The 26,358-nt window shown below is 36.7% G+C and overlaps 2 protein-coding genes and 1 pseudogene across 2 annotated transcripts; 2 read left to right on the top strand and 1 right to left on the bottom strand.

Moving 5' to 3' along the window:
* The first annotated feature begins 2,158 nt into the window (after positions 1-2,158).
* LOC120016953 (transmembrane 9 superfamily member 3-like) lies at positions 2,159-5,924 on the top strand. Its single transcript, XM_038869967.1, has 7 exons — positions 2,159-2,535; positions 3,253-3,293; positions 3,380-3,962; positions 4,048-4,185; positions 4,477-4,633; positions 4,733-5,217; positions 5,391-5,924. The coding sequence occupies exons 1-7, from the start codon at positions 2,384-2,386 to the stop codon at positions 5,608-5,610; spliced, it is 1,776 nt and encodes a 591-aa protein (XP_038725895.1). The 5' UTR covers positions 2,159-2,383; the 3' UTR covers positions 5,611-5,924.
* A 168-nt stretch (positions 5,925-6,092) lies between these two features.
* Positions 6,093-7,418, bottom strand: LOC120016955 (annotated as a pseudogene).
* A 9,270-nt stretch (positions 7,419-16,688) lies between these two features.
* LOC120016713 (CASP-like protein 4D1) lies at positions 16,689-17,695 on the top strand. Its single transcript, XM_038869617.1, has 3 exons — positions 16,689-16,840; positions 16,908-17,043; positions 17,300-17,695. The coding sequence occupies exons 1-3, from the start codon at positions 16,689-16,691 to the stop codon at positions 17,564-17,566; spliced, it is 555 nt and encodes a 184-aa protein (XP_038725545.1). The 3' UTR covers positions 17,567-17,695.
* The last annotated feature ends 8,663 nt before the right edge of the window (positions 17,696-26,358 follow it).

The raw sequence follows: 26,358 nt of genomic DNA, 5'->3' as shown, positions 1-26,358 counted from the left end.
CTTAATTACCTAACTAGCTAGAACTAGAAGTTACAACTTAATTTAACTGCCTTGACAGATCTAAGAATATATATATAATATTGAAGAGAGATATGTATGTATAGAAAACTTGAAGTTGTATGTATTAAAAGCACAAGCTTTTGTCCAGAATTTTAGTGTAAAACAAGGTATCAAGAGAATGTTCAAATTAATTACAGAATCTCTGTTGATTCCATACTTATACGAAATATTTGCATGATCTATATATTCATATTCTATACCATGTTAAACTCTTCATATCCCAGAAATCGTTAACTATAGTAATAGGTTTATAAATATGCATGTTCTTGTAACACACACACACACACACACACACCAAGAACTTTGCATGTAGCTTTGAATATGAATATATATATATATATATATATATATATATATATATATATATATATATATATGTGCGTGTTTCGGTAACTGTGTTTTTGGTTCTGCACAAATTTTCGGTTATTATTGATCAGAGTTTGCATGGTTCGTTTCCATGAATTACTGCTACCCTGAAATCGGAATGAATGCACACACTCATGCATATATAAATAAATACATGCATATGTGTGTGTTACTGTCTGTATACAGTATACATACATATATATCCCTGTTGACTGTTGTTGCCCTTCTTATTTAGCTCAGCTCGTGCTTTTGTGTATATATATATACACCTCATATTGTTATCTTTTTATGTATTTTAATGTACGAGATTTCTGGAGATTATCACTCGTACTAGGGATATATACAAAAATGGATGTTGACCTCTGTGAACTAATGGGGCATTTGATTGGTGTTTTGAGGGGAATGAGGGTGAGATGAGGATGAGATTATACATTCTCTTGTTTGGTTGAGTTTTGGAGGGTGGAATCTTAAACTCATTTCACTCTTTATTCTCCCTCCCTTGTAGAGAATAGTCAAGCTCACCAAAATGGTAAGAATGACTTTTCTTCGGAAATGATAATGAGTTTTGATGTATAAAATACTTTTTTACCCTTTTTATAAAATATTGTTTTATTTTTTAAAAAGAAAAAAAGGGTGATATAGAAATTATACTATTAATATTATCACACTCATGCTCACTCTTTATTTTATACCAAACACGATCATACTCACCTCATACTCATCTCACATTCATCTCGCACAATTATCAACCAAATGCCCCACAAAATTATTGGTGGATGGTGGTAAGTTCTTTTTTTTTTTTTATGAAATTATCGGTGGTAATATTATAAATAGACTTATAGACCATGGATTATGATATATAGTTTAACCCGTACGTCTTGGATTAAATAAAATAAATTAATGTGACAATGAGTGAAGCATGAAGTTCTTGACATGACTTGTAACCACCCAATATCAATTTCTACATCGATATGTCTTCACTTTAGTGTTCACAATCTCTGTGATGGTAGAAAACAAACCGACATATATATATATATAGGCCATTTTTAACTCTCTCTGAATCAACACAAAATAAGAAACAAATATATTTATAGTTTTGGACTAGTAATATAATCATGCATGATGGATGCGTGATATATAAATATGTATTTTCAAAAATGTTAGGGATCCCAGTAAAAAACATCACAGTCATTCCAGTAGTATATATTATCCCTTGATTGATATAAGTGTAGTCGTGTAAGGTTCACAAAAACTGGTGATCGAATCAAGGAGTGACACATCCATTATTGAGATGACTGAGTTCCTTTTTACTGAGATCCATATCACTTCTGATGTATTTATAACCACAAAAGCTTGATGTTTAAAAGCTTCATCTAGTTTCCAACTAAAAAAGAAAAAAGCTTCATCTAGTGAAATAGCTAAGAATATTTATTATTATTATTTTTATATTTGATAGCTCCCTACTAATTATAATTTATAAGAATCCGCGAGAAGCCCAATGAGAAAATAAAGCCTTTTGGGCCTGGAACTGGGCTCACACTCTCACAGTTCAAGTCCAATGATTTTTGTCCAACTCTAAAGATAAACAGGCCTTTAACACCCGAGTGACGCATGACCAAAAAACAAAAAGACACAATAAGTGGGCCGGGCCTAAAATGTAGGCGTAGCATCCATTCGGCTTCCAAAAATTGGAAAAACTATTAATTAAGAAAGTAAATAACCAGATCCAAGGCGTTGACCGCTAAACCCAGATCTCACGTCAACCAAAATCACATGCGTCGGTGGAACATCAATAATCCCGTTAGGTTCCCAATCTCGGTCGCTTCACTGTGCAAATGGTGGTAAAATCAATTTTGGACTAAATTAGTCACGCTTCCGTTTCGTTGTTAAAGAGGCAGGAGAGGGAAGGAGAGAGACCAAATCATTGTCTCTCCGTGCGTGAAAGAGGGAGAGGGTAATGGCGGAGAAAATGGCGGCGATGCTACTCGTAGCCGTTTTGGTGCTGATGACGGCGTATCAGGCGAGTTCTGACGTATCGAACCACCAGTACAAGGAGGGGGACCAAGTGCCTCTCTATGCCAACAAGGTTGGTCCGTTTCACAATCCAAGGTAACACGACCAATTTTATGCCACCGTCAGTTCTCGATATCCTAGGATTTTGTTTATGTTGAATTAAGTTTTGGATGTCAGTCTTTTGGAGCTGGATCTGATCTATGTGAAATGAATTTGTATCTGGATTAAGTTGAATTGCCTTAAATTTGGTTTAGTTCTCGAGTAAAATAGTGTGATGAGTACTGAAATTTCAATTTTTATAGTGACCTCTCGAGAATTTCGATTCTTATTATAGGTACAGTTTCTAGGTATCGAACCATAGTCTCTTCTACATTGTTACCTGATATTTGCAGACTAATATCTGTTTTTGGCTTTTGTGCCAACTGCCAAGTTATGGAGTCTGTCTGTTTGTACAATGAGGGGTTGGATCTAGTTTGAATCGATTGTTTAGTCTCCCATTCTGTTAATTACTAATAATCAGATAACTTCGGCAAAAATGAAAGTAACATGTAGACTTCACAGTATGGAAGAAGAGAAATAAAGAGCAAGAATTGAGATATGAATTAAAGTTTCGGCTTGTTTATGGTATGAATCTTTGCGATTTTTTGAATGTATCTCATAATTAATTTCCCTTTTAGATCTCGTTTAGTTAGTTTGCGCGTTCTTTGATGAAGATAATTTGATTCCTTTCAACTCCTCTTCCCCGTGTTATTTGATCTGAATTTCAGTTGGACTCATAATAATTTATTGACCTTTTCTTTTCTTTTCTTCCAGTGAAACCTACCGATACTATGATCTTCCTTTCTGCTTGCCAGGTTTGATTTGTCTGGTTTTATCCTTTTGCTTGTATAAATTTAGCTTTTGTGGGTAACTTTGTTTAGTTGGTTTGGTTTCCTTGCAGATGACTTGAAAGAGAAGTCAGAAGCTCTTGGTGAAGTGTTGAATGGTGATCGATTAGTCAGTGCCCCTTACAAACTTGACTTCCTACGTGAAAAAGGCTCTGAGCGTATTTGCAAGAAAACCCTCACAAAGGAACAAGTGTCCCAGTTCCGATCTGCCGTGAAAAAAGACTATTACTTTCAGATGTTTTATGATGACTTACCCATTTGGGGATTCATAGGGAGGGTTGACAAGGAAGGCAAGGATCCCAGTGACTACAAGTATTACCTTTTCAAGCATATCCATTTCGATATCTTTTACAATAAGGACCATGTGATCGAAATCAATGTTCAAACAGACACCAATGCAGTTGCTGACCTTACAGAGGATAAAGAAGTTGATGTAGAATTCTATTATACTGTGAAATGGAAGGAAACTTACGTCACTTTTGAAAAGAGAATGGACAAATACTCACAGTCATCTTCATTGCCACATCATTTGGAGATCCATTGGTTTTCAATTATAAATTCATGCGTGACAGTTGTCCTTCTAACAGGTTTCCTTGCTACAATCCTCATGTGTGTACTTAAGAATGACTTTGTCAAGTAAGAGCCTATGACTTGGTTTTCTTCTGCACCTGTTTTGCTTTTCTTTGGTCATCCATTTTGACTTCTTTTTTCCTGTAAATAGATATGAACATGATGAAGAATCTGCTGAAGACCAGGAAGAGACTGGTTGGAAATATATCCATGGAGATGTATTTAGGTACCCTAAGTACAAGTCTCTATTTGCTGCTTCTCTTGGTTCTGGTACCCAATTATTTGCTCTGTAAGTTACTTATTCATCCATCTATGTTCACTTAGTTCTGGTGCCCAATTATTTACTCTTTAAGTTACTTATTCATCCATCTATGTTCAATCAAGTGGAGCTCCCTTTAGGAGGTTTTAACGTATTTATTATTCATAACAACCTCTCCACATATTACGTGGGGCTAAGGTTTGTGCATATCTTGCATGTCCTCAACTCCACCCACTACGGGAGCCTTGTGCATGGGAGGTGTCACCTACTCACCTTTCTACATTGCTTTATGGTTTTTGATGTGTATTCGTTGCTTTGCAGTACGATATTCATCTTCATATTGGCATTAGTTGGCATGTTTTATCCATACAACCGAGGGGCTCTATTCACAGCATTGGTTGTCATATATGCACTCACATCTGGAATTGCAGGTTACACTGCAACTTCCTTTTATTGTCAACTGGAAGGAACCAACTGGGTATGCCCTTCTTAATTTTCACGTGATTTGGGTGTTTTACTGACTCGCACTTGAAGAACCTTTATTGATACTGGATTTTTTGTTGTTGTGCCATGACAGGTCAGGAATCTGTTACTGACAGGATGTCTCTTCTGTGGGCCTCTGTTTCTCACATTCTGCTTCCTAAATACAGTTGCAATTGCTTACACTGCCACTGCTGCTCTTCCATTTGGCACAATTGTGGTTATTGTACTTATATGGACACTTGTAACGTCACCTTTGTTGGTGTTGGGTGGGATTGCTGGAAAGAATAGCAAGGCTGAGTTTCAAGCTCCTTGTCGCACTACTAAATATCCCAGGGAAATCCCTCCTTTGCCATGGTACCGTGGAACAATTCCTCAGATGGCTATGGCAGGGTTTCTTCCCTTCAGTGCTATATATATCGAACTTTACTATATATTCGCCAGTGTTTGGGGGCACAGGATTTACACTGTCTACAGTATCTTGTTTGTCGTTTTCATTATCCTCCTGATAGTCACTGCTTTCATTACTGTGGCATTGACTTACTTCCAACTTGCTGCCGAGGACCATGAGTGGTGGTGGAGGTATGTGGTGCTTGTTCGTTTACTTTCTTGATTCAATATTATTACCTGTAGAGAAACAAAAACACTTATTAATATCTGCTCCTAACAAATCCTTTTATGTGTTTGAAATGCTTTAGATACATTATAAGAGGGATGGATCCCAGAGCTCATCTCTTTGCTTGTTTTTTCTGCAGATCTTTCCTCTGTGGCGGCTCAACCGGCTTATTTGTCTATGCATATTGCTTATATTACTACTATGCACGCTCAGATATGTCTGGCTTTATGCAGACCTCATTTTTCTTTGGCTACATGGCTTGTATCTGCTATGGCTTCTTCCTCATGCTTGGAACTCTAGGTTTCCGTGCAGCTTTACTTTTTGTTCGTCACATATATAGGTCTATCAAGTGTGAGTAGGTAGTCCGTCTTTCATTAAAGAAAACATCAGGTATTTTTCTTTTGTTTCTCAACCCAGAGGTGCATGTAGAGAAGTATTCTACAGTAATTTTGTAGGGTGGCTTGTATCAAAAGGTGGAATGAATATTCATTTGATATCTTTTTTCTGGAAAAGTATTTTAGATTACAATTTGGATTACTATGAGGGAAAATAGTCATCGTCTTCCTTGCAGCTGATGCACGGTCTACATTAAGGTGATTGTAATTGTTTGGCTGTGGTAGCCAGTGCTGCATCTTTGTTTTATAGAAAAAAAAAGTCAATAATATCTCTTAAAGAAATTATGATATGAAGTGGATGATTTCCCATTACCGTTGGACTCTGTGAGTAGCTTTGTAGTTAACTGGTTGCATTCTAATTTCCTAGCAGATAAGTTGATGTGGTGGACTTGCAACAGTTTTTCGTCAATATTTGTTGTCATTCCATGTTTCCTTATTTGTCCTCTGTTTTTCATCATTTCTTGTCCACCACATCCATGGCACCCAACACTATGGAACACAGATGTTATTCATAAAACAGGAAAGTATTTTCAACATGATGCCACTACAGACAGTTTTTAGTGCACTTACCTACTGGAACACATTAAGTGGTCTTGTATACGAGTCTGGATGAAAAATTAAGTTTAATGAAGGAGACAATGTCACACATCACCTTCCCAGAGTTCCTCCATAGACTTGCAGGGGCCGTTTTCATGTATCCAGCCGTCCCCCGTAAAGGTCGGTCTTGCCGTGGACCTTGCTTGATCTTTTCAAGTTCATCCTGGCTTAGTTCAAAGTCATGGATTTGAAGATGCTCTTTCATCCTCTGCTTTGTTAAAGCTTTTTCACTATAGGGATCGCTCCTTGCTGGTACACCCATCTTAATGCAATCTGCGTATACATAAAAATGTCCAACACGTATGCAATCCAGTAGGTCATAAAGAAAAAATTTTATGGTGGGTAATATGCCTACAAGTCTACAACGAAGACATCACCATCTGAGCTACGGTCTTGTGCTTTGCAGATGCTATTTCCTTGAGAATTGGGCTATCCATCACGCCTAGCGAACCCCATGGAGGTCCATTGGCGCTCAAAGGAGACAATGCGCTTAAACGAATGCCTCTCTCTTTGCAAAACTTTAGCAGATTTTGTTGCTGCCATGCAACATTCATTTCTACCTAAAAAGATAGATATCACTTTCATAGTCCTCGTAATCATCAACAATTTGGCTCTTAGAAAACATTATCTAACTATGCCTGATTAACAGCAGGAGGGATGGTAGCTTGTTGAAGGATTTGAGTGAGTTTTTCGCGTTCATAGTTGCTGACACCAATAGACTTGGCTAATCCCAACCTTGAACACTCTTCCATGTCCCTGTGATATCAAATGGAAGTAAGTTCTCTTTCGGGAAATTGACGGACGGACTCCCTTGTTTTAGTCTTGCTGGCCTATGGATCAGATAAAGATCCACATAATCCAGCCCCAGCCTCCTAATCAATTCAATTCATCAAAGAGAAATATAATTAGACACTAACTTAACGAAAATCTCTTCGCGACTCTTTATGAGTCCTCTCTCTACTGCCTGTCTCACAGCGAGGTCAACGGCTTCTTCAGAGCCATAGAGTGCTGCAGTGTCGAAATGACGATAGCCAGTCTCTATGGCATCGATAAAAATGGAGGCTAAGATATCAGTTGGTGGGAGAGGACGTCCCGCAGTCCCCATGCCTATCAAAGGCATCCTGTGCCCTGAACTTAGTATTACTGCAGGGATTTGCTCTGCTGCCATTTTTTGCCTTGGCTCGATAAGCTAAGTTTGCAGTGAATGATAAAAGGATTTCTGGCTGATTATATAGGAACAGGATTGCAGTGTTCATATTCCCCAGTATGTCCAAACCATAAACTTTTTCAATACGATGAGAATGTCAAAGCATTTGTGCGTGTCCCAGGAAGGCAGGAAAAGTGAAAGATGAGTTGGACCAATAAAAAAGGGGTTTGTTAGACAGAGTCTTTTCATGATGTTGTCAGAGCAAACGCCAAATCTGTGGAATCAGCTCAATGTTTTCAAGTTAATGTTGGCTTATTAGTCCGAAGTCAAGAATTGATTGAAAGATTCTCTGCTCCTAACAAACGGGTGTTGCTATTTAGACCCTTATTTTTGCTATTTACACCCAGATTGATTAGACAATTTTTGATATTAGAGCCTTGTTGATGGGTTGTCTCATCTATGTGTGTATCAACTATAAAGAAAGTAAAGGTAGTTAATCATGGAGACAAATACAAGGCTCGAGAATGACAGACCATGATTAAGAGAGAGAGAGAATTATTGGGACCCACACACTCTTTCCTTTTCTTCTTCCTTAATGCACGTGGTAGAGTTGTACTACTACGTTCAAGAACTTAATCCACTAACTGGGAGGGGGACAAGCCATCACGAGAAAAGTAAATAAAAACATTAAATTTAATAAATGGAGTAAAAAAAAACACATAACAGGAAGCATAAAATTTAAAACGAAGGGTCTCTGACCTTTTTTCTTCTTTCTTTTTGGTAGTGTTTGAAGAATTTTGTTTTAGCTAGCCTAATAATACGATTTGTGAATAAATCCTAAAATAGATAGGGTTTATAGTATACTGATTGGTGTAAGTCCGGTGCACCATAAGATTTCTTTTTGCATTTCTATGATCTTTCGCATATTTCCTTCAAGGCCATTATTGCTGGCTCACTCTCATCTGTTACAGTTAATTTGACACCAATTCTAATTTGACAGTTCTTTATAACATTTTGCACTTTACACAATCATTTAAGTTTTTCATGCATCTTCTTTGATGAAGTTAGTTTTTTATTCAACATAAAATACGACATTAGATTCAAAATCATTGAAATGTATAATATTTTTGAGAATTTTCTAAAATATTGGCATAAAAGGTAAAGAAAATGAGGAGCTGCAACATTTAGCATAACCCAGTGATGAATTCTCTAAACTTCTTGGACCTAATTAACCTTCAGACTCAAGTAAGCAAGGCTAATCAATTTGTTGAGATAGAAATCTCTATTTGATATTTCATAAGAAGTGTCCTCTATGGACTTACAACCTTCCTATTTATCATTCAAGGTAGTTCAATAAAAAAGGAAATACTGAATTGAAATCTATTCTAATTATGGTTGACATCACAACCCATTTATTGTCCCTAATAATTAGGCATTAGAGTTGGGTTTCTATGAATGGGAATCCCATCTCTCACGATTCCAATCCTCTGACTTTAGCCACTTTTATTGCCTTCATTACCTCCTTCATTGCTTCCTGTAATATCTCCAATCAATGCTCCAATCTCTTCTCCGTTATTGTCACCATTTATAGCCACATCAATGCTACTGTCATTGCCTTCAGCGGCTTCATCAATAGGCACGCTTGGTATGATTTCTTCATGCAGCACACGTGAGTTTGTGGGCCTAACTGCATGGCGAGAACTTTCTCCGGCCTCTTTGATACGTAAGCGCCTAGCCCGATTATATGCATTCTTAAGATTACGTCCTTGGTCTTCATCATTCCTTCCCCCTTTGAGGTTGTCCTTGTCCTCAAGGACTAGATTTGGAAACTGAATTTTCATTAAAGCTAGGTCCTCCCAAGTTGATTCTTCTAGTGGTAAAGAGTGCCACTGAATAAGGACTTCCCATCTCACTCGACTACCTCGTTTCATTTGACGGTATTCAAGGGCTTGAGCTGGTTGGAGAATAATCTCCCCATCTTGATCCATAGCTGGTAACTGAGTTTCTACCGTAGCTGAATTCCCTAGCCGTCGTTTGAGCTGCGATACATGAAAAACGGGTTGAATATGAGCTGTAGAGGGTAATTCCAGCTTGTAAGCTACCTCCCCAATTCGTTGAAGCACTCGAAATGGCCCATAAAACCGACTGTCGAGCTTATAAAGGGCCTTTTGTGTGACTGATTTCTGGCGGTGCGGCTGTATCTTTAGGAACACCCAGTCACCAATAGCAAACTGCTCTTCTCGATGGCCACTGTCATAGTAAGCCTTGGCTCTATTATTAGCCTTCTCCAGGTTACTTGTCAATTCTCTAAGAAGTTCATCACGACTCATCAACTCCTTGTCCACCTCTGCATTTAAGAACTGTCCATCATGATAACGAATCAAGGAAAGGGGAGGCCGCCCGTACAAGTATTCAAATGGTGTTCTCTTTGTGGAAGCATGGTACGTAGTGTTATACCAATATTCTGCCCACGCAATGACATCCTCCCATTTCCTCGGATTTTGATACACAAAGGCACGTAAATATTGCTCAAGGGTCCGATTTGTCACCTCCGTTTGACCATCGGTTTGTGGATGGTATGCTGAACTCATAGCCAATTTTGACCCTTGTAACCGAAAAATCTCCCTCCAAAAATTACTAGTAAAGATGCGATCGCGATCCGTCACAATTGAGCGGGGCACTCCATGTAATTTGATCACGTTGCTAATAAAGAGATGGGCAACCGATTTTGCTGTATACGGGTGCACCATTGGAACAAAATGTGCATATTTTGTCAATCTGTCGACCACCACTAAAATACCATCATACTCGTTTGATTGCGGTAGCCCTTCGATGAAATCCATGGTTATATCTTCCCAAACCTGATCCGGAATTGCTAATGGTTGAAGGAGACCACCGGGGCGGTGAGAATCACTTTTGACTCGTTGACAAGTATCACATGCAGCTACATACTTTTGGACATCGCCTTTCATCCCCGTCCAGAAAAAATTATTATTCAGCCTTACCCAAGTACGGTAGACACCAGAATGTCCTCCAAGTGCAGAATCATGAATCTGATGGAGTAATTTTTGGCGCAAATCATTATTTGTAGGAACAATAACACGTCCCTTGTGTAGGATCAATTCATCACGTACACTGTAGTCATTCATAGTGTTTGGTGACTCTTGAATTTTGCTCCTGATGCTCGCATAATAAAGGCAAGAACGACCGTGGGTTCGGATCTTGTCCCACACTAGCCATGTTGGTCCAGTGATGGCTGTTAAGATCGGGCTGTCGGATCTCCTCGATAGTGCATCAACAACAACATTCTCCTTCCCCGGTCGATAATGGATTTCAAACTCAAACCCAAATAACTTGGCTATGAATTTTTGCTGTCCTGGTGTGACGATACGCTGCTCCAATAGGTGTTTGAGGGGCTGCTGATCTGTAAAAATTTTGAACTTTCTCCCAATCAAGTACGGTCTCCATACTCGGATGGCTTCACTTATTGCTAGCATTTCTTTGGCGTAAACAAACCAGCCATGTTTCATTGGACCCAAAGCCTTGCTAAGGTAAGCCAAGGGTCGACCTTGCTGGGTGAGTACTGCTCCAATGCCGTCGTCACTTGCGTCAGTGTGAACTTCAAAAACTTCATCAAAATTGGGCATAGCTAGAACTGGGGTCTTTGTCATCGCCATCTTGAGCTTCTGGAAGGCTGAAAGACTTGATGAGGACCATATGAATTTCCCCTTTTTTAACATCTCCGTGAGTGGTTTGGCTATGAGACCATAGTGCTTCACGAACTTTCGATAGTAACCGGTCAACCCAAGAAGGCCCCGTAGAGCTGAAATGTTCTTTGGTTGAGGCCATGATTGCATTGCTTCAATTTTTCGTTGATCCACCTTGACGCCTTCTCGTGAGATCATATGCCCCAAATACTCCAATTCCTCTTGTGCAAAAGCGCATTTGGATGGTTTAATAAAAAACCTGTGAGAAGTTAGTATCTCAAGCACTACCCGCAGGTGTGAAACATGGTCAGCCCAATTTTGAGAATAAACTAAAATATCATCAAAAAAAACTAGGACAAACTTCCTCAAATATGTAGAAAAAATATGATTCATAGCAAACTGAAAGGTCGATGGTGCATTGCAGAGGCCAAAAGGCATTACCACATACTCGTAGTGGCCGTTATGAGTGCGGAAGGCAGTTTTGTGGATGTCCTTCTCGTGAACGCGGACTTGATGGTAACCGGCTCTAAGGTCCAGTTTGGAGAAGAATTTAGACCCTTGCAACTCGTCAAGCATGTCATCCACGGTAGGTATAGGGAACCTATCTTTGATAGTTGCCTCATTCAATGCCCTGTAATCATTACAGAACCTCCATGACCCGTCTTTTTTCTTTACCAACAATATCGGTGAGGAGAACGGGCTGTTGCTAGGGCGGATTAACCCATTCTATAGCATCTCTCTTACCTGTTTCTCTATCTCATTTTTTTGAAAGTGTGCGTAACGATATGGTGGTACGTTGATTGGTTTGTTCTCGTCATGCAAAGGTATCCGATGATCGAAGAACCGTTGAGGTGGAATGGTCTTGGGTTCCTCGGTTACTGATGCAAACTCCTGCAACAATGCTTGAATTTCTGGCGGCCAAGTATCAGTAAATGGGTTTGACGAATTTGGTGGCACAATCACCTCTTGGATAGTGAAGCATTGACTTCCACTCCTCCATAATTTCTCCAAAGAGTTAACTCCCACGGCCGAGAGATCCTCCATATGTGATGCTACCAACTTGACCCATCCGTTCCCCCATTTGAACTTCATGGTCATATTCTTGTAATCGGAAATAACACGTCCCAACTCTGCTAACCATTGAACCCCCAACACAATATTAAGTCCACCCAAAGGTAGCACAAAGAGATCTACTTTCATCTGTACTCCTTGCATTCGAATTGGTGTGCCCGTGCAAACTTCTTCACAAATCAAGTGTTCTCCATTGGCCACTTTGACTTCAAATGATTCAATTGGTCTGATGTTTAATTTCAAGGAATTGGCTATCCTATTGTTGACAAAGTTATGGGATGACCCATTGTCAATTAGAACCGCAATTGGCTTGTTGTGGACATAGGCTTGCAGACGCATTGTCCTTGGGCCTTTAACCCCGGCTAATGCATGCACTGAGATCTGCGCATCTTCTAGTTCTGGCTTCGAGTCTTCTCCTTCAGTGTCATAAATGGGTTCATCATCTTCACATGCCTCTATCATAAATGCCTGTGGAGTTTTACACCGATGTCCGGGTACAAACTTCTCGCTGCAATTGAAACACAACCCCTTCTCTCGTTTATTCTGCATTTCTTCCCATGTAAGTCTCTTCACTCCAGTCGGTAAAGGTTTTTGCGAAACAGTAGGTGCTCGACTATTTTGGGTCTCCGTGGTAGGTGTTATAGTTCGTCTTTGGTCTGGTCTCCAGCTCCGTCGCACATCAGCTAAATGTTAATCTGTCAATCTGGCTAACTCAATAGCCCTGCGGACGGTTCGTGGCTTAGCGACTTTAAGTTCTTTGGCCAGATCGGGTTTTAGTCCCCCAATGAAGGTTCCCAAGAGAGCCTTTTCAGGCCATCCGTGGACTAACATGGATCGTCGTTCGTACTCTTTTAAATAGTCACGAAGATCCCCAGTCTGTTTGATTCGAGATAAAGCCTCATCGTGATCAATATAGCCCGTAGGGCCAAATCTTGCTACCAACTCCTACTCAAAATCCTTCCACCGTATAGTCTTTCGTTTCTTGCGATAAATCTTTCGGACCCATTGCCACCATTGATTTGCTTCTCCCTCAAGAAAGAAAGAAGCATATTCCACTCTCTCCGCCGTCTTGACCCCCTGGAAACTAAAGAACTGTTGAGCTCGACATAGCCATGCAACAGGTTCTTCACCCTTAAATGCTGGAAAAGTCATCTTTGGTTTGTTACTTTCTTTGTATTGCGCCTTAACTGGTTCCTCATTGTCATCATCTGAGGACGAATCTTCAGTAGTGTTTATCTCATCTGCAGTGGAGTTTTCACTCTCTGATTTGGAGGATTGGCTGCTGCTGCTTCGTGCTCTCCTTTTTCCTTTGCTCCTTTTGGTTCTGCGCAACATCTCCGTCATTTGATCAAACCTCTGTTGCATCTCCATGTTGAGGTTTTGCATGTGAACTTCGAGGGCTTCAATCCTTTCTTTGTGTGACATTCCAAGAATTTAGGAATTCAAGGTAATTTTCCTCTCAATGAAAACACCAATGATGAATTCTCTAAACTTCTTGGACCTAATTAACCTTCAGACTCAAGTAAGCAAGGCTACTCAATTTGTTGAGATAGAAATCTCTATTTGATATTTCATAAGAAGTGTCCTCTATGGACTTACAACCTTCCTATTTATCATTCAAGGTAGTTCAATAAAATAGGAAATACTGAATTGAAATCTATTCTAATTATGGTTGACATCACAACCCATTTATTGTCCCTAATAATTAGGCATTAGAGTTGGGTTTCTATGAATGGGAATCCCATCTCTCACGATTCCAATCCTCTGACTTTAGCCACTTTTATTGCCTTCATTACCTCCTTCATTGCTTCCTGTAATATCTCCAATCAATGCTCCAATCTCTTCTCCGTTATTGTCACCATTTATAGCCACATCAATGCTACTGTCATTGCCTTCAGCGGCTTCATCAATAGGCACACTTGGTATGATTTCTTCATGCAGCACACGTGAGTTTGTGGGCCTAACTGCATGGCGAGAACTTTCTCCGGCCTCTTTGATACGTAAGCGCATAGCCCGATTATATGCATTTTTAAGATTACGTCATTGGTCTTCATCACCCAGTCTAAACAAAATTTTCGTAAAAAAATCACATTAATTGCTTTTGGATGACACATGGATGAAAACACAATAAGTGATTTTGGCATGAATATAAAGCTGTAATTATATAGATGTTAAAAAAAAGTCAGGATTTAAAAATTGTACAATAATATTTCATGAATTCAACCAGGGAAGGGGTCAAAAACTCAAAAAAGTCCATAATGTATGGTTACACGAGTTTTTAGTGGCAACTTCGTGATTAAGGCGACAAAGAATGCTAGATTAGAGGTCAACCCAGAATCACATGTAATTGATTGATTTGTCATTTTCTCAATCTTTTCACAATCATGATACAAGAGGGATGAAAGAGGTAAAAAAGAAAATGTATACGTGTTTATTTGTGATTGAGTTTTAAATAAAATCCCGTCAGACTTCCTCATTTTGTGTGTTTGTACATAAAAGAATTAAAGCTGTTCTCTAACAGCGGGTATAAAAAGAAAAAAATGAGGTGAAAAAAGTAACGTCGTTTTTTTTTCTTCGTCTCAAATAATCCCATTCAACTCTTTTTACCATGTACGTGAAAAACACTCACCAATCATAAGCCATTTAAGTGCAACAGATTTGGGTTGTGATTAGACACCCATCATTTCAATAAAGTTGACAAAATGACGGGTGTGAGAAGTAAAAAAATGGGGGTGTGGAAAGTAAAGCCGGTAATTAAAGTGCCAGATGAGATCAGAAATCCTTATGCTATATGTGATTGTGGAGTCAGACTAAATATTAAATAAGCCCTTATAACTTTGTATCGATCCACGTAACGTAAGCCTTTGTACTTTGTGTTCTTAGGCCCAATTTGGTTGACCAAATGATGGGCTCAAAAGCCCGGCTCCATATGATGGGCCGTGATACTCATAAAACAATCAATTATTGATTTTGATGGGCCACATAGAAATCAATTCATGCCCACATTAAGGCTAAATTAGACTTGATTCAAAAGATAAAAAAAATTAGCCAAAAATGGGCCTTAATCCAAAGATTATAATAAGGGACTTTTGGAGGCCGGTACACTAGATTATACTTAATTGTAAAAAAGTACAATCACTAAAACATCCTTTTAAAAAAGTACACTGGGGATCATCTTTTACCAAAATAACCTCAATTTTGATTTTCTCTCTCCACGAATTGTGATACAATAGTGATACTTTTAAATAGAAGATCCAATTTAGTGTTCAATTTATATTTTTGGCTCATAAAATGATGATATAAATGTTAGAATGTAAATTTGATAGCATTACATGTCTTTCTGGTTCAATTATGTCATTTTAGTGGATTTTTGATGTTCGTGATACTATAGTGATACATCTCTGCAGCTGTAAATGTTTTTCCAAAACGAGCAAGAGATGTACAAACCAAGAAAAGAAAACCAAGAAAGGAAAAGTAATTAGGAAGAAGAAGTATGCATATTGGTTCAATTGTATCATTTTAATGAATTTTTTGTGTTCGTGATACTATAGTGATACATCTCTGCACTTGTAAATGTTTTTTCAAAACGAACAAGAGAGGTAACCAAGAAAAGAAAATTAAGAAAGGAAAAGTAGTTAGGAAGATGAAGTATGCATACTAGTTTCATCATTTTAGTGGTTTTTTGGTGTTGGTGATACTATAGTGATACTATAGTAATACTATAGCGATACATCTCTGCAAAAAACGAACCAGAGTCCAGATCTGCAAAAAAACAAAGCACAACCCAGATTGAACAACGAAGCATAGTCCAGATCTGTCAAAAACGAAGCAGAGCAACTCGACGCAGTCCAGATTGAGCAACGACGAAGAAGGAGATGAAGAGAGGAGGAACTCGGCCAAAAACGGAGAAGAAGACAACGAAGAACCAGATCGAGAACCAGAAGAAGAAGAAGAAGAAGAAGAAGAAGAAGAAGAAGAAGGAGAGAAAGAAGGAGATAACTTTTAGTAGAGAAGAATGAGAGAAAGAGAGGACACACTAGAGTTGGATAGTTGCAGGGAGAAGAAGAAGAAGAAGAAAGAGGAGGGTATTATAGGTATAAACTAAAAAATATCTTAAGTCAGATGACCAAATTACCCTTAAATTGCACTTTTTTACAATTTTAAAAATGTCCATGACCTTTTTACAATTAAGTTGTCTAAAGTGCTCTTACTGCCAATTGTCCGTTATAATAATCCAATGGCTTAGTACATTCATCCAGCCCAATATATACACACACGTAAACATGTGCGTGAGAGACTCTACCTTCCAAGATCCTATTTTTGACATTGTCGAATCCTGACACCAATTAAGTTGTCAGTTCCAATATGTCCTGCTGCCGCAGCTAATGAATCGACGACAGAGAACATCTAAATCTACTTGACATAATCGAGAGGATACAAACAAAAAACAAGGCTTATATAAACATACAGCTACCTTCAGCGATGGATACAAAGTTACAACATAGAAAGCAGAGCCCAAAATGGCATCCAAAGCCACAGCATACTCAGTTCTTGTATTGAGGCTCCTCACTCTCTTAGCTTCAATTGCTTGTATGGTTGTAATTGTTACCGATAAAATCACATTTGGTGAAGTTACTGCCGACTCAACTTTCAAGGCTCTCAACGCATATAGGTACCTTATTATTGGATCTTTTTGTGTAGTTTCAATCTTCTGATTAGGAAAAACAAACAATTTGCAGGTACCTGCTTTCCGTTGCTGTTATAGCTTCAACCTACAGTTTGTTGCAGTTTCCTTTCACTGTATATTACGCGTCGAAAGAGAAAAGGCTGATCCACGGCCAATTTTTGCCCGAGTTCGACTTCTATGGAGACCAGGTATTCCTCCGTAATTTTATGTTTGTTTCCAATACTCTGTGTTTTTTTTCGAAGAAGTTTTTCTAAGAAAAAGAAAAACCAAAAACACGTTTGGTTGCCCACTTAGATAACACGGAAAAAAGAAAATCACATAAAATAGAAAACAAAAAAAAAAACGACATTTTCTGGAAGAAAAAAATAGCAAATACGAGAAAACAGAAGATGCAAAGTCCGGCCAACAGTAGATAACTTCGTTGATATGTTTTTGGCGTTACAGGTCATAAGCCTTCTTCTTGCGACTGGTGTTGGTGCCGGTTTCGCTGTGAGTTGTGAATACAAGAAATTTCTTGACGCTTTGTATGAACTCCTTGCGTCAATGAATTTTACTGGACTTGAACAATCGAAATCCAGTACTGAAGAGTTTCTTGACAAGGGGAATATTGCAGCTGGTCTTCTGCTCATAGCATCTCTTTTTATGGCCGCACTTTTGATAATCTCGTCGAATAATCGAACCAAAATCAATGGCTTCTTCGCATTAGGTTGATTCTCCCAATTCCAGATTGAAGTGCATTTTTTTTTTTGATTCCCCTGAATGTGAAAACTAAAATTGGTTCCAACTACTAATGTTTGTATGAAAATCAAATGGAATATAGTCGGCCTACCAGAAAAAAATAATAAAATGCAATGGGCCTTCTTTAATGTAAGTTGTAAGTTGTAACAGTATTTAAATTGTGATGTTATTGGGCCTAATGTATATATTCAAGGCCCTGACCCGAAAACAAATTGGCCCATGCCTTAGTGGGCTTATCCCAGATGCGGCGCAGTTTTCATTTCCTGCTCTGCGTGTATCACTTCGGTACTTTCCAAGTTTTAACCAAGCAAGCAATACAATCTATCAATGATGGTGGTACCTCGTAGTAAGGATATGTCTCAATCGGTGTTCAAACTTTTCTGGATGCGTGAGCTCATCTATGGATTTTTCATGCATTTATCTAACATGCATGGTTTGTGGGCTATTTACTCATGGCTGGAGAGTTTGCTCGATGCACACTCGAAGAGTAATGAATTTCCATCGGAAAGGGGAAAAAAAAAAAAAAGCAGCAAGCAATACAATCCGATACTTCATTACTCACTTGGGCATATTTTCTTATTAGTGGAAAGGGTATCAATTACGTCCTCAACTGAAAAAAATGTTTGTATTCCTTTTTCCAAAAAACCTCCACGGATCCACATTAAGATCATCTAACACTTGGGTCCCCTAAAAATTCATATGTGTTCATCAGAAAATAAATAGGATATTTCCACGAGATAAATAAAGAGAGAATATATATATATATATATATAAACTAAAATCAATTTATATATGTAATCATCAACTCTAATAGTAGAATATATATTGGGTACTATATAGATAATATTATCCCATTAATGTGAAACCTTACATGTTCATGTTGAGAGAGGTGTATATAGGGGTGTGGTTCTGTTCGTATATAAACATTGTTTATGTGAAATGAAGGCTAGCTACTATGTATGTATGATTGCACTTCGGCTCTTTTATAAAGGAAGTTCGCCTTTTCATCTTTTATGTGTGTGTGTATATATATATATGATGCTTGCTTTACAAAGGAAGGTCCGTTTGATCTTTTGTATTTGATGCTTTGACTTTTGGACTCGCACAAGCACCCTTCTCCTTTTGGATTTAAAGATAAGTCTCCCCACTCACATGGTTTGTTTCTTGAGCTATCACTATTCAACTTTTAAACACTATAAGAAATTTCTAGGGCTGTGTGGATCAAAAGATACCCATATACATGATTAGGGTTTGTTGGGGCCAAACCTTCTTTTTTCTTTCTAATTTCTTTCTTTCTTCTCTTTATCAATTATGTGTGTGTAACATAACAAATCCCAGCTCTTTAGATCCTTCCTTGCAAAGCAGATGTCAATTCATATATATATAGACATATAGAAGAAGCTAACTTTTTTGTTGTAAATGGAGACCTTTTGTTCTCTTTATTCGTTCTAGTGTGTGACATGTTACCACTTATAACTTCTTTTTTGGATCACTTTTTGTTTGTCTTACTTTCCTATCCTATGTTGCTTCACAACACAAGGTTACCCACAATTTCTTGTCCTTGACACCAATGGTGACATATTTATATGCAACAAGAATATTGAAGACTTTGTTTGACCTAGATCTTGAATTAGGGTTTTAAACAAGATAACTGGATATATTTGACTCCAAACATAATACCGGATATTTGGATCGTCATAATCTCTCCAAACATCTTCATAAATCGATAGATTATTCATTCATCACCAACCAATTTGGTCAGGATGGTTTAGGACAGTCCATGCATCCCTTGGTTAATATATCAACATAGTTTTAGGTGTTTGTCTTTTATGTGAAATAATCCACTATACCTTACTAGTTGAATGTGATTGAGATCAGTGGCACATGGAGACCAAAAAAGACATCTTCCCATAAAAGCCTACACACATTACAACGAAAAAGATAAAGAGAAAAAAAGAGATGAAAGGAGAAAAAAAAAAGTTAGGACAACCCACGCTCCATGTCTCTAGCTAGTCTCACTAGAGATAAAATATACTTTAACTCTATATATATGTAATTTTATTTGTTTCTTCATAGTCATTGGAGAGGAATAAAAGAATCACTTGAGTAAGATAAGACATATATATATATATATATATATATAATTTGTAAGCAGTGCTCCTAGGAAAAGAACAACTTCAGACACAACCCACAAACAAAACCAAATCGATCTATTTATACTCCCCCGTTCAACAGACCACCGTTTTGGTAGGAAGTGACAAAACCTTTTGTGTAGAATTCAACGGGCCGGGGTTTCATTGTTATATATGTGTCTCTTTCTAGTTTGGTCTTATCTCCATTAAAGGTTAAAATTCTTCATTATTTTTTGTCATATAGTATTTGTCATTGTAGCCTAACAAAAATCAATTAAATCCTTCAAAGTCATGTACTAGGGAGTGCTGTAGATGATGAACAAGGATTCATGCAATGTCTTTGTATGGAAACTGTTCAAGGCATGAATATCTATATATTGGTTGCAATCAGGACATATAATTTCAAGAGAGAAAGTAGCATATGTATATATCATCAACAGAAGCATATATATGTTAATTATTATATATATATATATATATGGACATGGACAAGACATTATAAGAAACATTAACAATTAATTGAAAGATTGAGCCACTATACTCCCTCTCTATTTTTATCTCTGTCCATGATTTTCACTCTTCATATGAATTTATCTTCTCTTAAAGATGAATGATGACTAGTTAAATCAGATGTAAAAATTATTATTTCACTCTCTTACCATTTAATTTTGTACCAATTTCTTATCAATAAATTTCATGCGATTGTTTGGAGTAAGTAAATCATCCACTTTGACCTTTCATTGAACAAAAAAGGTGACATTGCTTCTGCATCGATTATAAATTTCTATTTTTTAAAAAAGTATCTTGATTAACTATCATTTATCCAATACATTATGAGACAAGTTTTGATTTCTTTTCAAAGGTATTGCAAATTTTTTTGTTTAAAGAAAAGTATTTCAATTTGTTCAAATATGTTGATTATAATCTTAATAATTAATATAACTATCTATGTATCTATCTATCAAATCGATATAAGTCAAAACATATATAGTTGCAATCACATTTTCTTACAAATCAAAAAAGAACAAACCTAAAACTGTAGATTTTTCCTTTTCTTTGCTGGTGCATTAGCCTTGTTTTCTAGTTCGATATGTATGCCAAATATTAATGTCTAATGTGTTTATAAATACGAAAATGACAAGAGAAACTTCAAAAAATGCAATAAAACAAGACAGTGAAGTAAGTTTTATTATTTTATTTTTTATAAAGATTCCATTTGCATGAAAACGGGTCCAATTAATTGTGCTTCACAATCGGCCGACATGGAGTGAAGCATCCCAAACCTGTCCAAATGTCCTTATCCTGCTGATGCCGATATAACTGGACACCAATGAACCACTACCGGATAGTGGTGGGGTCCATTGATGACGGCTATTACGTCACGTACGTGTGAAGCATGTTTTGTCTCTATCTTGTTAGATGGAGACAACCCTAGTCGATTATGGTCTCTATGTAACCCTCCCCTAACTTTGTTAGGTCTCATCCCCTCGATCTCCTGCACACAAACTTGTTTAGGAAATTTTTTTTTTATGTTACTGAATTCTGATTAACAATTTTTTTTGGGTAACCGTGGATAGAAATCATACAATTTTCCCTTCAAATATATGATATTGGTATAAGCAGGATATGTTTGTGGCTTGGTTAGGAGACACTAGTTAGATGGTATTGCTGGCTGTGGGGTTCTGCAAAGTCTTGTTGTATTTTTACCCCTGTTTTTGTTGCTCTGTCTTTCCTTTTTCCTTTCTAAGTTCTCGTGGTTGGGTTGTGATCCTTCCTTCTGTCTCCGGTATCTGTATCATTTATCTAAATAAAATCAATAAATTTATCAAAAATAAATAAATAAAAAAATAAACTCAAACCGTTAGATCTGCACAATACTAATGGTGTATTGCACGATGGAGCATGTAACTAAAGAAAAATCAGGTTAATTAGTTAATATGTATTAAGATACGTATACCTAGCCCTTGATTTACATTTAATCCGATGCACATATACGGTTGGTAGTGGGTCCATACCGTTTTGTCATGGACACATCAACTAACCCATGAACTTTAAGATTGTTTGTTCTTTGTTCTTTTGGGAGAAATACATGGCTTTCTCTATATTTCATCCAAGGTTTCAGAATTCGTGGGTATTTGTATAGTTTTAGGAGTATATATATATATATGTGTGTGTGTGTGTGTGTGTGTGTGTGTGTGTGTGTGTGTGTGTGTGTGTGTGTGGTCCACCACTGAGAATAATTAAAATAATGTTCTCATATCAATTTATATATTTGTCAACTTCATAATTAATATACTTGTCGATATGATGTTGATTATATTATTAGTACGTATCATGCTTTTATTGCGAAGCCAACCTCATTTGTTTAAAAAAAAATTTGAATTATAGAGTTATACAATAGATTGTTCAAGTATTTGGACAGATTCAAAGTATTGGATATCTTATCCTAAAAATAGTAATTAGAACTTATGATTATTTATCTGTTGAGAATACAAATGCATGCATGAAATTTATGTCACCAATAATTAAAAAAAAAATTCCAACTCCACCTTCAGTTGCAAGATAATTACGTCGATCAACAACAATATGATAAGAAAATTCTTAAATTTCTTTCTCACGTGGAACAATATATATCCATGATAATGTTTAGCTATAATTAGAATTCTTTTGATTTTTCGTCTTTCTAGAGTTTTGTTACATCCAAAAAGATAAAGAAAAGCATGCATCTTGTTCAATACATATTGTAATTAAATAATGACTATTTATCTTTCTTGTAGTAAAGTGGGTGCACAATCATTAGCTTAGCAAATTAACAGATAAATATAACAATAAAAATATATTCTCGCCCACCATCAAAATAATTGATGAAATTGAAGATGATCGCAAAATGGTAAAAATAAAAAACTCTTAATTAAAAGTTTTTGTCACATGGAAATCAAATATTGTTTCTTTTTCTTTAGTTATTATTACTTTGAATTATTCATCTTTCACTGGTCGTACATAACGGCAAAGATAAATCTTATTGGCAATTTTTATTATTTAATGAAAACTTTAAACTCCCCTTTACATAAATAATATAATTGTATTATGAGAATTGAATCATTCATTACCTCAAGAAAAATAGTGTAAGATGAAGAATAATAATAATTAATTACCTGAAAAACAACAATATATGCTAAACCAAGAATATATAGATCTTGATATCTAACATCTAAACAATTTAAAGACTTGTGCCTCCCATGAATTATTATTTTATTGTCCCTTCATCAAGTACTTGGGTTGGGTACATTGTTGTGTCCTCATCTGAAATAAGTGACGTAGAAATTTCGGCAAATATCTAGGGCACTTTGGTTGGGTTTTCACACTAAGCGACTCCAATAAACACAAATTAACAACTTGTAATTTAACTTGCCCACATTAATTTAAAATTATAATGTAATTAAATGTCCCAAATATAAAGATTAATATGAATCCGCACGTGAAAAATACTTAATTTAATGGTAGATGGTAATGTAATAATGTATTTCACATACATATATGGATGGAATTAATAATTGAAGTCTATAACCTTCACGAATCGTGTGATTTGGAAGGTTTGGTGGTAGTGAGTGGGACCAGTTTAGGCTTAGTATTCCTATTTCCTACCTTATTAACCTTATATACGATGTCGGCTATTCCTGTTACACTCGCACGTGTGTACTTACTACTCCAAATTAATCACCATTCGTTAAAAGAACAGTAAATGTCGACATCTTCAAAGATATGTAATATGTAAATTAATTAATTATCTGGACATGCATTTCATCGATGGTAGAAGCAATATGATACTCTCATGGGCCTTTGGCTACGCTAGGCGTAGGGATTTAACCCAATTTTATTGAGTTTATATATATATGTGTGTGTATGTGTATGATACCTTTTTCAAGCTCGGGTATGATTACAATAAAGAATGGCTTCCATTGGCATCTCTAGCTTTTGTTTGTGCATGTATATAAGTTAAGAAAAAGCAGTACCAAGCTACCAATAATAAATTCAGAAATAAAGTAAATCTAACAAAACAGAAAGTAAGATATCTTTTTTTTTTCTTTGCAATTATAGCTTGGACTGAAATGATAAACCCGAGACTCCAGAGAGAGAGCATCTTTTGTTATCAATCAAAGTACTGGTGAAGGCCTATAAATACGAACAAATATGAAATGGACAAGGGAGTCAGAGAGGGAATAGAGTCATATTGGGGGCCCATAACCCATCATGAAATTATTAGGGGACAGAGATACCATTATCATTATTCACCCAAAACATTCATACTCTCACCATCCTCGTATATCTTATTTATATTTCTGATTTATTTGGAATCATGGACTATATCTATACATGTACACATATATGCTCCCAAAAACAAAATATTTTAAAAAAAGTGTTATCAACTGCCATGGACGTTCGGCTTTTCTTGCAATAACTAGCTAGCTAGCTAGCTCCTGCTGCTGCCAGCTTCAACCAAACTTGACATGATACGAATCCACCTTACACCACGTACGTATATATTGACATGACTAATTTCATAAAATATACTTTCATGGATAATGTTATACTCTTCTCTTTTTTTCCTTTTTTTAATTTCTCCTTTTATGGTTTTGTTTGGTCTACAAAAAAACAGTTAATAGTGTCTTACTGGTTTTACTTAATGAGATCTACAACATCTAGAGTGGTTTTGAGTCCTTATTCCCCTATATTTAGTATGTAAAACCTAGCTACTTGAAGAAATTATTTGATAGTAAATTAACTCTAATTGAAGAAATGATTTGACGTTGCAAATTTCGACAAAATTTAAAAAAAAAAAAACAATCATTAGGGTGAGTTAAAAACTAAGGGAACTTATTTATCTTTCGCATTAAAATGATAGAGACATGTATAATTTTTTTTCACTGTACAATTAGTGGGCCGGCCACCTAGTACAATGAGCCTCCCTGAGCCCATGAGAGAGAGAGAGAGAGAGAGAGATTTGGTTCTACTACTTGGTACGTGATGATGGGAATAGAATAATGACAATAAAAATAAAGCAACAAAGCTGCTGCTCCTGCTGCCTAAGTTTAGGGTTTTTGTTTATTGTGTTGAAAGGAATGGGGAGATGATGGGACTCGGATTCCTTCCTTCCTTTTTCCTCTCTTAACACATGCACCATCACACCTTCAATGTCCTTTGCAATCATCCTCCCCAGTACCGAGTGTTCTCAAATCCCGAATCTAATCATGTTTTTCTTAGTTAGTTTTAAATATTAATTAACACAAACATACTAAACTAATTAATTAAGACTACTCGTGCATGAAGAGATCTTTGTCTATCCATCTTTTTATGATTCTTCTCTCTTGTAGCCCACTCGATCGATCCATCCATAGGGTCCTGTTTTGTCTTTTTACTTATAATAACATTAACTTAGTACTTTGTTAACTTTAAATATGTTACTAATCTACTTGATGTCGTAAGTTACAGATTAAAAGAAAAAAGAAAAAAGAAGGGGGGGGGGGGGGGTTAGAGATTAAAGGAGGGGGTGGTGAAATTATGGTGTGTGTGGGTGTGGGGGTCCCACAGGCAGCCACCGAACAGGAAGCCACATTTCTGGTGTCGGATTTTGCTTCTTTTACTTAGATTCTTTTGTCACTTTTTGAGAATGATCACGTGCTGCACACATGCATCACACCTCATCCTCATCAGTCACCACCCATTTGTGTTTCGGATCTCTTCGTCTACGCGGCCGTGGTTGGTAGGGATCTTGTGTTGTTTCTGATAAGGATAGATTTGGCAGTAGGATAACATTACTCTTTTGGGCCACAAATGGTTGCACAATAGGCCCAAATTAGTGGCTCTAGTGATGTGGTATATATATTCTACGTATAATGCCACGTGTCATGCAATGATACTATGGACGCCCATTTATTGGAGCTGCCGATCACGCCATGCATATGTGCATATATAGAGAAATATATATATATCTCAACTAATATTGTAAGAGGGTTTTTTGAGGAATTTAACGAAATAAGTGGGTCGATTAATCTTCTATGCACTTCAATTTTACACCATTTGATTCGTAGATAAATCAATCGCAGAGCTCATTAAATGGTAACTTTTGTAGATATATACCATATTTGTGATCAGTTTACCCCATCGTTTGGTGAAAAAATTCTATAGTTGCAGATCTTACGACTTGAATTTAGGTTTATATCGGATGTTCAAAGGATAAACTTGTATAGTATCATTCTCGGTTATCAAAAAAAAATATATATTATGTTTTAGATATTTAGAGGTATAATAATTAGGTATGGAAAAGAAAAGAAAAAGTTTAGATTGGATAAGTCTAGTTTAAAGTTATCCATTAACATCAATAAGAAGAGAGGGCACTAATTGAAAAACCACTGGCCACTAAGTTCTAATTGTTGTGATTTATAAGTTAATGTTTATTAGGCCGAATATCCACAACCCAATCATTATTTCTCAATAATCAATTATGCTAAATATTTGTTAGCCAGAGACAACAACAACATAATAATCCAAACTTGGAAAGATTCATGGTTTCTAGATCTTTTAAAGTTTTAATCCAGACATAATTATATAATTTGTTTTTTGGTCCATGAAGTT

Source organism: Tripterygium wilfordii, chromosome 15 (genome assembly GCF_013401445.1).
Source record: "Tripterygium wilfordii isolate XIE 37 chromosome 15, ASM1340144v1, whole genome shotgun sequence".
Classification (NCBI taxonomy): Eukaryota; Viridiplantae; Streptophyta; class Magnoliopsida; order Celastrales; family Celastraceae; genus Tripterygium; species Tripterygium wilfordii.
This window is presented reverse-complemented; position numbering and strand designations above follow the sequence as displayed.

Bases quoted from the DNA above. Each gene is read 5' to 3' on its own strand.
- LOC120016953 (XM_038869967.1), top strand. From the start codon at position 2,384: ATGGCGGAGAAAATGGCGGCGATGCTACTCGTAGCCGTTTTGGTGCTG. The intron at 3,294-3,379 runs GTTTGATTTGTC...GTTTCCTTGCAG, and splicing joins TCTTCCTTTCTGCTTGCCAG to ATGACTTGAAAGAGAAGTCA. The intron at 4,634-4,732 runs GTATGCCCTTCT...GTGCCATGACAG, and splicing joins AACTGGAAGGAACCAACTGG to GTCAGGAATCTGTTACTGAC.
- LOC120016713 (XM_038869617.1), top strand. From the start codon at position 16,689: ATGGCATCCAAAGCCACAGCATACTCAGTTCTTGTATTGAGGCTCCTC. The intron at 16,841-16,907 runs GTACCTTATTAT...AACAATTTGCAG, and splicing joins AAGGCTCTCAACGCATATAG to GTACCTGCTTTCCGTTGCTG. The intron at 17,044-17,299 runs GTATTCCTCCGT...TTGGCGTTACAG, and splicing joins TCGACTTCTATGGAGACCAG to GTCATAAGCCTTCTTCTTGC.